General features: G+C 43.8%; 1 protein-coding gene across 2 annotated transcripts in view; it reads right to left on the bottom strand.

The window, feature by feature from the left end:
• PARVB (parvin beta) overlaps positions 1-11,446 on the bottom strand; it is a 64,093-nt gene that overhangs the window by 40,826 nt on the left and 11,821 nt on the right. Inside the window, exon 1 of one of the 2 annotated variants that reach the window (XM_085324487.1) lies at positions 1,384-1,488. The exons of the other annotated variant lie outside the window; for it this stretch is intronic. Within the exon in view, the coding sequence (XP_085180613.1) occupies positions 1,384-1,420 (37 nt within the window). The 5' untranslated portion in view covers positions 1,421-1,488. Of the gene's footprint in view, positions 1-1,383; positions 1,489-11,446 lie in introns of those variants that run through there. 2 annotated transcript variants of the gene reach the window in all.

Raw genomic sequence — 11,446 nt, 5'->3', positions numbered from 1 at the left:
CCCCGCAGAGGGGGTAAAAAAAGAGATCCTGCTGCCTGGGAGGAGGAAAGGGAATAACAACACACTACAATCTTGACTCCCTCTCTCGTAGATACATGAAAAGACGCTGAAAGCAAATTACCACACTTCTTAATGGCAGCTCCAAGATTTACCGCATGATATCATGCACAACTAAAATCTTCAGTTGTGAAATGCTGTTCTTTTGCAATCAATGAACACTAGTCTCACAGATTAAGACCTTATGTCTTACGAACCACGTCAGAGTGGCTGGTTGGAGTTAATACGGCACAGAACCTGCGGGAAGGAGTACGGCGGTATCAGCACAGCTTGCTTTCTGTATTACACACCTTCTGTGGGAAGGGAACAGAATAGCATTCTCAATTGAATACAACACATAGCATCTACAGTCTGAGATTTAACCTCTTGAACAGATATCATTTTTAAAGAAACTCTTAGTTGTCCCTTTTCTGCATCTATTCTTATTTTTTGGAACAATTTCCAAACGAAAGGGAGCTAAGAGGCCTCATGCAACAGACCAAAACAGCTCTCACAGCATGCTTTACCCAGGCTATTTGCATGGTGCCAACTGGAGCTTTCTCACTCAAGCAGCTCCTGCACTATGATGCCAACAGGAATACAGTCATAACAAGGCACAAATAAAATTGTGTGGAAAGTGGACATTACAGGTATAGAYGTTTAAAATGCTGTTAGGACTACTGTTGCCCAAATTCCATCTAAACTGCACTCCTTTTGAAAGTACTAGTCTTCCTCCTTGATTTTACTCCCTTTGTTACAGCATTTGTACAATTCTGGGACAGCCAAGTGTTCAGCATGTTCAGGGCACTGCTATACTGAATGTTTTGCAGATGCAAAAGAGAGCTGCTAAGGTCCACGGGGCAGTGAATGCACAATACTGTCTTCAGCGTACATCATCTAAACAAGATACTCTGTACATTTTAAGACAGACCACTCAAATGTGGCTAAATTCAGTTCCTAAAGTTCAGTCAACACAATACATTCCTTCATTTTTTTAAGTATCAAAATAGTCTTCATTGTCCTAACACCAACATCTTTCTGAGTAATCTCTAAACTGAAAGAAAACATTCATATGAATTTGTGCATTAAGCCCCCCTCTCTCATTAGTGCCTCATCGCAAGAGCAGCCACGTAAGACCCTTACATTTGGTCTCCAAGTGCAATGTGGCTGGCCCCATTCCACAGGATCAAAAACACTGTCTAATTGCTTGCTAAAGGCAAAGCACTGCTGCTTCAGTAGGAGGCCTCCCAGAGCCTGCTGCCCAGAGCGAGCCCTCATTACAGAAACCCCAAGTCCGATGCCAACAGCTCAGCAACGCACTCTTGCTGCAAACGTAAGCTTTCGTACCTGCTTTTCTGCGCTTTCTGCAGAGGAGCCCTGCCATTCTGGGCTGTTCGGCAYGCAGAGCTCTGTCACACTCATCCACAGTCCAGCAGCACCAGCGGTCCGAGTGCACAAGGAGCAGTGGCAACTGGACAAGGGACTGACACTTGGAGACAGCCAAACCTATGTTAATTTGGGCACCGTGACATTGGAGGAGGCAGTAAGAGAGTCTCCCAGCTGCTGTGTGGGGGTGGGGGCTGCAGAAGAGAACAAGCACTTTGCATGGTTAGTTGGAAATCCAAAGGATAACCCTAGCCAGGAGTCCATATCATTGTTTCTTCTGTTGCTCACTAAGCACCTCGCTCGGCCTGCTGCCGCCTGCTAAAGGGCAAGAACTGATACAAACATTTCACAGGCAGGGAGTTCCCTGTGAAAGTCATCTTCAGCCTCTGGCCAAAGCACTGGCAGATTTTCCACTCCAGCAGCTTGTCAGAAGAACATGCAGGTTCACAAAGCAACAATCAGCGTGCAGATAAGCACATTCCCCTCAACCTAAACGTTCTTATTTCATCGTCCTCCATTTGCCTGTGCTGCTAGGCCTACCACAGGTTTTCAGACAGTTAGTAAAAAATATACACTCCATAGGTCCTGAAAATAGTCCCATGAGTTAGAAAGGAAATGACAAARTGTTTCCACAATCATCCACAGTTCCCAAGCAATTGCTCCCAGGCATATACATTTGCCAGGGTTCTCCCAATGCCTGCTGAACTCCAGAAGCTCTTCACACTGTGTTTGAGCAAGTGGTGAGGGGTTTTTCCCTGCTCACTGCCCTCATGTTCACTTATCACAGTTAAGCAGACAGAGGAACAGGAGCAGGAACAGGAAGCTGACCCACGACCTGGGGACAAAAGCCAGAACCCGCAAACCAACGCAGGGAGACTGCAATAAAAACAAATCAGTCAGCACAGAGCAACAGGTATGCTGGTGGAAAGAGCCTGATAAATGTTTTATTAAAAAGTCTACAAAGTCACAATAAAGCTGTCCTTCTGTCCTTCAGATCACACTTTTTCAAAACCAAATACACTTAAGAAGATTACGGATATAACTAAACTAGCAAACCCCAACYGTCCCTGACCAAGCCCTGACTTAATACAAGCAACAGTGACTTTGGTGTAAGGTTTATTCCAGACCCTTATGTGAAATAAGCCACTCATGCACGGGGATATTTTACTGCTACAACAGAGCTAAGCTTGCACAACACCTTATGGTCATGGTGCATCCCACAGGGGGTATATTACTAATCCTAGCCTGCCTTCCACCTGCCCACTTGCAGGCTCTCTTCCTTCTATTTTCCCTTCACCCACAAGGAACATCTTCCTGGGCAATGCTGCTGAAACTGTTTGCCTGCTCTCTAAATGAGATCTGTGCAAAACATCTTTCTCTAGCGCCAGATAATTTCATTCCATGGATCAGTCAGCAGAAGCCTGCAGTGCAGGGAAGACAAGAAGAGGTACAAAATTGAGTGCAGGCCAGGGAGTAATCACTCAGTCCAGCCTGGTTCCTAGCAAACCTTTCCTGCACACCTATCCCCAGGCTGGTTTGCCTGCTCCTGCTGGCACACTCGCATCATGGCAGACCTCCCTCAGATGTGCCAGCAAAACTCGTACGAGCAGCCCAAATCCCAGAGGGGAGACGGGAAATGCTCTCCTGCCCACAAACAGCGTTTGCCCCCACCTCGACACACTATAGGGACTCTGTGAAATGTTTATGCCTGAATTAAGGTAAAGTTTGCAGACGGTCTAAATGATTCAACTAAATGATATAGGACAAGGATGCATTGGAAAGACCTCTGACCACTTTAGGTACTGTTTCCCCCTTGGAGCCYGCTACCCGCCTCCACCCCTCCCAGTCTGAGATCATCTCTCTGAGCTGAGCCTCAGATAAGGGGTCACATTAGCCCTCCAAATCACTTGAGCAGCACATCAGCCAATGCTACCAAAATCCAACTGCAACAAAGGACAGGCCAGCGGCCAAGGCATTCAGTAAAAACCCTGATTATTTCCCTAAAGCAGAAATTCAAAATCTCAAGTGAAGGGTCACTTCTCTGCTGATGCCCAGGAAGCAGCAAGGGCTCCTGGCAGCCCTCTAATGTTTCAACAACMTCCTGGCAGTATCAGCAGCTGACATGATTTAGCCACGTTGGAAGTTACACTGGCCTTTCAAACAAATTAATATAATAAGCAGGTCATATACACGCATGCTATACCCYGCTTCATCTGTAAGCCAGGCAGGCTGCCTCTACAAGGGGTTTCATGCAAACTGCACAGAACAGGAGCAATGAGCTGTAGAAAGCTGGAAACACCGAAGGTTGCCAASGCTTTCTCATAAGCCAGGAAAGGACCTCAACAGTCAGCAGGAACACAGTAAAAATCTCTTATTTATAAAAAGGAACCAGCTGACATCAATAATCAAATCTTTTCAACATTCATCCTTAATAATTTCAGTGTAATCTTAAGAAAGCACAAACTTATTAAGGACACAGCACTGTTCACCTCTTAAGCCTCTACCATTCACTGTCTTGTTTTATATATATATATATATAAAGTGACCACAAGCCTCTGCTTCTTACAAAAACAGATGGTAAATGCTATTTAATTTTAGCTCTAGTTATTTCTGACTGCAGGACTGAGTCTCACCCCACAGAAAGCAGCAGCTGTCATAACGCTAATCGCAGGTTTGGGGTACAGGGCTTTCTTTCAAATTCAAACAGCATTGAGCTGGATCCTCAGCACTGCCTCATCAAAACTTTTACATTAGGCAATTTGATCTCCTTATTAAACTCTGACTTTGGAAGTTATTAGTCCGGTTTGTTATCCTTGACTTTATTACAGATGATTTGGTCAAATAACTTTGTCATCCTCCTTGGTACAAGCAGTGCAGAGAGGAGAAACATGTAATGACTAAAACTGCATGGGAAGCTCCTGGCCTGCTCCCATTAAAAAAAAAAAAAAAAAAAAGAAGAAGAAGAAGTTTCCTTAATATTCATGAGGCCAAAACCTAGATCAGCGACACTTTTTCAGATAGTGCCTTGCCTGCTTACAGCTGCTATCATAAGAGTTCAGAAAATCATTGGGAAATGGAAAGTCCCAGGTGAAGTCCATTCCAACCCTCTTCAGATCAGGAACACAACCCTCATTCTTTCACACATCAGAAGTGTCTACACCAGACAATCTTTCCTGATGAAGCAGTCTTCCCTTGCATGTGGGCAAGTATCAGATCAGAAGGCTGGCTGCAGTTCCCTGGAGGGGAAGAGGCTGCAGCACCCATCTGTTCACGCAGTTCTTTGTCTAGCACACAGCAACACACACACTCATGCACACATACAATTTCTACCTGACATCTAAAAGCCTTTTACAAAAAGAAGCTTCAAAACAAAAAATTTTCTAGGAATAAAAAGACCAAGTTTTACAAAAATTGGCATTTTCCAATAAAAGCTGTTACACTGAGTAAATCCAAACCAGCCCCAAATGTAGTATATGCTGATGCAGTCTTTGTCCCTTTTCTAGGAACAGACCACACACAGAATTGACCTATCTGCAACTGCATTACTAATTGCTTAACATTTACAAAARGCTCCGAGATATTTTGCTAGAAACTGCAGGAGAAAAGACAAAGTCTACATTAATTAGAGAATTAATAATCCACAGCAGATCAAAGACAAAAGGACTTGATCAAATCTACATAAAGGCATCATATCAAACAACCGCATTCAAAACACAACAAGAGTAATAAAGAAAATTATTTGTATACCTCAATAGACAGACAAGGCACTCACAACATCCAGACTCTGTCACTTAAAGAAATGGGAAGACCTTAAAGCTAAAGAATGGGTTGCAATAATCCTTGTTGGTTGCAAAGAGCAGGTTACACTGGCTTACCAACATTAGTGGTCTATCTAGTGACTGTGAGAGTAAGAGTTTTGGGTGTGTGGGTGTAAATCAATATATATCATGATATCTGACATGAGGCAGTCAGAAACTATCATCAAAAACTGGGGTTTTGTTTTGTTTGGGAGGGTGAAATACTGTTCTCAGTGGTTTTCCCATGAAAAATCTTATTTTTCCTACAGAAGTGGGTTTTTTTTGTTAAAAAAGAATTTGCATTTTTGGTGAGCGAAACCTTAAGACGTGCTGAGACAACTAGCATAACCCTGCTACATCTGTCCTGGCCAGCCCCACACAAGCACCAGCCTTAGTTAAAAGAGGAAGGGTGTGTTAAGGCAGAATGGGAAAAGGGGAAGAAACAGCTTGAAAAAGAGCAATAAAGAGATCAACAGACCACAGTAACCCAAAAAAAGTTTTCAAGGCTATTAATGAGAGAGAATCTGCTGTTACTAAGCAGATAGCTCTTTAGCCATGGTTACATGCCCCATGTTAATCCTGCAAGAAAGCTCAATCCCACAAAAAGCAAGCTGCTATCTGCTGGATCAATTCCCTCCTTCCACTCACTGCACAGCTCTGAATGCCAGCACTGGCACATGCCACTGGGGAGAGGAGGCAGTTCCTGTCCCTAGCCAGCAATGACCTGTGCTGGCAGCTTTACCTTACAGTCTATCGGCTATGGGCAGCAAAACAGTCAAAGCAGAACTGATTACCACTTCTGTTACACTGCTGAAATAACTGAAAATATCCGCAAGATATTAATCTGATAACAACTGACAGAGCAGGAGCTGACTTGCAGCTGCATGGCATAAACAGTGACAGAGGCTAAGAAGAGCCGTTGTGCCCAAGTAGGGAGTATTTTCTGGTTTTCTTTCTAGCAGTCACACTGATCCCATTCAAGCCCCACRGCTACCAAAGGACCAGACCAGAAATTTATTTCAGCATTAAGCTGCTTGCCTGTTTCAAYCCCATTCAGTTTGGCTCAAGGGATCAGTGTAATGTCTGTTTAGGAAATCCTTCACTAGGAATCCTTAGAAATCAGTTCTGCCAGGGAGAAATGCCAGATGCAGGTTTGGCAGGAGAACACAGAGAGCCGTGGAGCTAGAAGTCAGCCTCAGGACTCATCTTTCTCCTGTAAGTCCTCATTTCTTTAATTAATGTCTTAAACTAGAGGTAGTGGCTGTTTTCATTGGACGCGTAACCATGCAGTCAGCGAAAGGGCATTCCAGACTTCCCTCTGCCCCATGCTGCCACTCACCCCCTTTTTTTTCCTGGCACAAGCATTTGCAGAAACCACATCATGATACAGAGCAGAGTTTCAGTGTGGCTGAAAACTAACCAGATAAACAGGAGGAAAAAGGGAGTATAAAGATAATTTTCACTACATGGGCACACAAACACTAATGCTGGCTGAAGAAAGGAGACAGAAATGAGATTGTGGACAAGGATGGTGTTTTGAAACATTCCTGAAGGTACTTCCGTGCAAGTCAGGTTTCCAAGTATTGAAAAAGCCCCCCAGCACAACACTGAGCAGACATATTGACCCAGTCAGCTGCGCTTTGCACTCCCTCCACTGACCTCCCAGCAGCAATCTCCCAGCTTTCAAAATGCTACTTTTTTTCTTAATTGCCCTCCCTCATGCCTGATATTTTCAAGTATCTCTCAGCAAACCCTTCTGACATTTTGCCCTCCCTGCCAAAAATGGAACAACACTCCCCTTCACACAGATGGGCAGTGAGGGGTCAGCAAACCTGATTCCTTACTTGTTACATGTTTAATTATTCTCAGATGTACCTTGACTGCTATAGTTCTGTCCTCTGTGCTTAGTTCCTGCATGTAAGCCAGAGCACTGGGCTGGCAGCAAAATCCTACAAGTTAAACACACTGCACCCATTCAGGGACATGGCAGTCTTCGCCCACATTTTTCTGCCTCTTGCACTAGCTTTTGCACAGTCTTGTTAACAAATGGGAAAATCTTTCAGGTAAAGAGAGGGTCCCTAAGCCCTCAACTGTGTATTTTATTTCTGAGGAAAAAACAAAATTTGTAAAGCACCCATCCTTTGCTGGGGTTCCTAAGCACCACCATAGTATAAACCAAAACTATACAGCTTCTGTGCTCCAAGGTGTGAACTGTGCATGCCTTTGACACTTGCATTGCCCTGAGCTTGTGAAGAAATTCCTTCAATATCCAGAGGCTTTTGACAGGAAAAAGCCAGGCTGAAGCTTCAAACATCACAGGCAGTAACTGCATCCTGAAAGAATCCTAAAAGCAACTAGGAAAAGCTGTACTCCTCCCTCTAGACACAAATTCTGCATGACAGAAGTGGAAAAAAAAATAAAGTACTTTCTCAAAATTGCCCAGTTAAAATTCCATCACAAAGTACAAAAAGGCATTTCTTCCCATGAAGCAATAAAGCAGGACTATATCTCTCCAAGTACCAAGTGTGAACACCAAGGAAACTTCCATCTGTAAAAAGGATGTGGAGTCAAATTTGCCTGATGAGAACATAAGGAAAGAAAAAGTCTGATGAGAAGAGGAAAAAATTGGAGACTTCTGGCCTGAATTTGCCTCCATTAAGGCACTAAGTTTACTACTATCAGTTCTCCACGAAACATAGTACGCTACTATATMGTGCTTAGGATTCTCCTACGCTTCTTTTCTCAGAAGATGATGGACACAAGCAGGTAGGGAGCAGCATGTTCACAGACTAGGAACTCAGTCTGAGACCTGTACCTAAGCTGGCTGATTTCCGTGTGTGTCGTACACCAATAAGAACTCTTTAATCAAGCGACTCCAAAAACTAGAATCACTACTTAAAGTGCACATTTGAGTAAGGAGTTCAGCCAAAGCAAACCACCAAAGAAGAGACAACAGGGCAGAGGCAGAGCTAATAGTATTACTCTGGAATAGAAACTCATAGTCCATAGTCCAACCCTTGCTTTCTCCATTATGCAGAAATCAGGGATAAAACAGCTGTTAAGTTTATTGCCTCCTATAAACTTTATCTCTGATCCCATATACAAATGTAATTGTGCAAACTTTATCAAGTACAACACTTGATATCAGAAAAGTCACCACTGCTGCTCATAGTAACGCTTTCTACAACTGAGCTGGTTTCCATATCCTCCATAGACTTCCCTCCACCTCCTTCACATRATATGACACTGTCTGTAGGTACCTAAATGAAATCCATTTAGTTAACTAACAGTCTGAGCAGTTTTACTTGCTTCAGATTACTGTTTTCCCCATATTCTTCACCCCCTCTACGAAGGCACCTAAAAATAACAACCATCAAAAGCAATCTACTTTCCAAATGTGAAAATATTTTTTTTGTTGGTTGTTCTTCTGAAAACATCAAGAGAAGTACAGAGTAACAGACTCACTTCCGAAGGCAGTGATGGCAGACGAACACAAGCTGTAAGAGAAGGGCACTTTCTTTCCCAGCTGATAGGACAGAGCTCAACAACCCAGCTTCACACAGATGGAAAGGAGACTACAGCTATGACTTGCAAGTCAACAAAAGCAACATTTTTGCTCCTGCAACATGACTCTACAGGAAGAATAAGCTAAGATAAATGATCCTGCAAACCACAAACTGTGCTACTCCAGCTATTAAGCATATGCATTAACATCACTAAGACAGATAAGGAAAAGTTTGGAAAAACCTTCATATATTTGTAACACCAATATTTACGGTTTCCTAGTAAAGACTGGTTTTCAGTTCAACAAAACACTCAGGACAAATGGAGAGATAGGCTTCAGACTAGGAACTTTATCCTAAACACTCAACACATTTTTCTGAGTACTGTATACTAATGATGTTCTTGTCTTTCCTGTTTCCTATCTGCATCCAGCGCATAGTGAAAGTCACTACACAAGCAGRCTCTGCACAATACAAAAGTTTTCTCAATGGCTTCCAAACTGGTCATACTTGGGAAATTATTTTACTCATTGCTTACAGTACCAAGGGAGTCTGCCAAGACAAACACCTCAGAGGTAAGTGTTACAAACTCATGGTGAAAGAAAGTCTGCAACTCAAAGAGCCCACAGTCAGATAAAAAGTCCAAGAGCGAAAGGCACAGTGAGAGTAATAATTGCCATAAAAATATTCACATCCTTAATTCTATCTTGTTTAAACAAGAATTAGGCATTACCATGTCCTGAGTTGCCCAAGACCACATTGGAAGAGCAGATCCCAGGCCTCCAACTGCGACTCCATTCCAGCCCCAACCGCAGCCCTCAAGGGCTAACAAAATGCAGTCATGAAACAACAGCTAGCCCAAGAATCTACTCAAAATAAGCTTGAAGTACTAGATAATTTCACATTTCACCAAGTCCTCCAGCTCTATTATTATTGTTTTTACTCAGCATCCAAAACCAAAGTTTTCCATGGTTTGCAGTTCTAGCTTTCTGTAGTCTCTTTAAAAGGTTTTATATTGATAATATTAAGTCCTATGTGCTTGAAAAGGTGGTGTTCCAGTGCAGCTAGATGTCTTAAAGACTTTAAAAATGCAAAAACAGTCAAAGGACCTGATGAGAAACCACAGTTCCACCACACAACCTTCTATTCACATGCTCATGAATCATTATGCCACACACTTCACACTATTCAAGAAACATACTCACTTCAGCCTTCAGTGGATCTAAGATGCCAGAGAGCCATGTAGCATCACAGAATCATTCAAGTGGAAGGGACTTCAGGAGGTCTGTAGTCCAGYCTCYTGTTCAAAACAGGGCCAGCTCTGATGTGAGACCAGGTTGTTCAGGGCTTCATCCTGTCGCATCTTGAAAACCTCCAGGGATGGACACTTGTATCCATACTACATGATACTTGGTGGGAATGATCCATGTTGTAACCTTTTGGTGTAGCGTGTGACCAAAAGTATGTGCCTAGAGCAATGTATCCGTACTACATGAAACCTGGTGGGAATGGTCCATGTTGTAACCTTTTGATGTCTAGAACAAGACCACTGTGTCAAGCAGAATACAAATAAGTAACTAACAAGGTCTTGGAAATCTGTGAGAAAGAACAGCGGTTGGTTACACATAAATTCTGTGGCTTCCAGCCATGAAATAACCGTGAGAAGCAGTCAACATGAAGGCCAGAAGTTGAAGAGTAATGAAATAGCAACCACSAAAGTCAATGTGGCCCCCGAAATAAGTCTGCACGTGTGCACAGTATCATAGCCCAGTTGTGCAACCAGGGCGGAGCTGGGCTAGACTCCCTGCACTTGTTGGCCTCGYGTGCCAGAGCTCCCGCCTACCGCAAATAACCATAAATAACCAGAATTTTTCAGAAGAGGCTGCTACACAACAGAGGACCACGTTGCCTCCTCGGGGACGCCCACAAGGATTGTGCCTGCTGACCCTCTCCCTCTTAGCATGCAGACGATCAGGACAAGCATTGGAGTGGTCCTTCTTGAGATTACCATCGGGTCAGCCTGTTCATAAGTATCTACCAATAAACTGCTTGCTACTGAAGAGTGTTTGTGTGTGTTTGTGCTGGCTTGCCAAACTGGACGTTTGAATCTAACTGGAACAACACTGCACCTCCCTGGGCAGCCTCTTCCACTGCTTGGCCGTCCTCAGTATGCAAAAGTTTCTCCTTTCACCCAGTCTGAATCTCTCTTTGCTTCAATTTATACCTGCCATCTCTCCAGTTCATACAGCCTAGGATGTGGCCAGCCTTCACWGCTACCCTGGCACACTGCTGGTCCATGCTTGGCTCGCTGGCCAATCTGGACCCCAGGGCCTTTTCAGTAGAGCTACCCCCAGCCAGGCAGTCCCCAGGCTGTATTGCTGCAAGGGCTTCTCCCTTCCCAAGTGTAGGACTTCACATCTGGCCATGCTGAATTTCACAAGGGCCTTGTTGGCTCATTCCTTCAGCTTCTCTAGGTCTCATGAAGGAGAGCCTCCTCCTCATTGAGCCCTGCCCTCAAGTGTATTGACTGATTCCCCCAGTTTGGTGTTATCTGCAAAGCATGARCAAACCCTCCATCATCCCTTCCAGGTCATTTGTAAAGATGTTAAACAGGACAGGTCCCAAGACAGACCACCAGACAGACAGAACACATAACATAGGCAGTGCCATAGGCAGACAAGAGAATCTTTTTTCCTCTGTATTCTGCACAGGAATTATTCAGTG

This window comes from Rhea americana, unplaced genomic scaffold (genome assembly GCF_003343005.1).
Source record: "Rhea americana isolate MKP2758 unplaced genomic scaffold, rheAme1 scaffold_91, whole genome shotgun sequence".
Taxonomy (NCBI): domain Eukaryota; kingdom Metazoa; phylum Chordata; class Aves; order Rheiformes; family Rheidae; genus Rhea; species Rhea americana.
The sequence above is the reverse complement of the archived record's forward strand: the minus strand, read 5'-3'. Positions and strand labels throughout refer to the sequence as shown.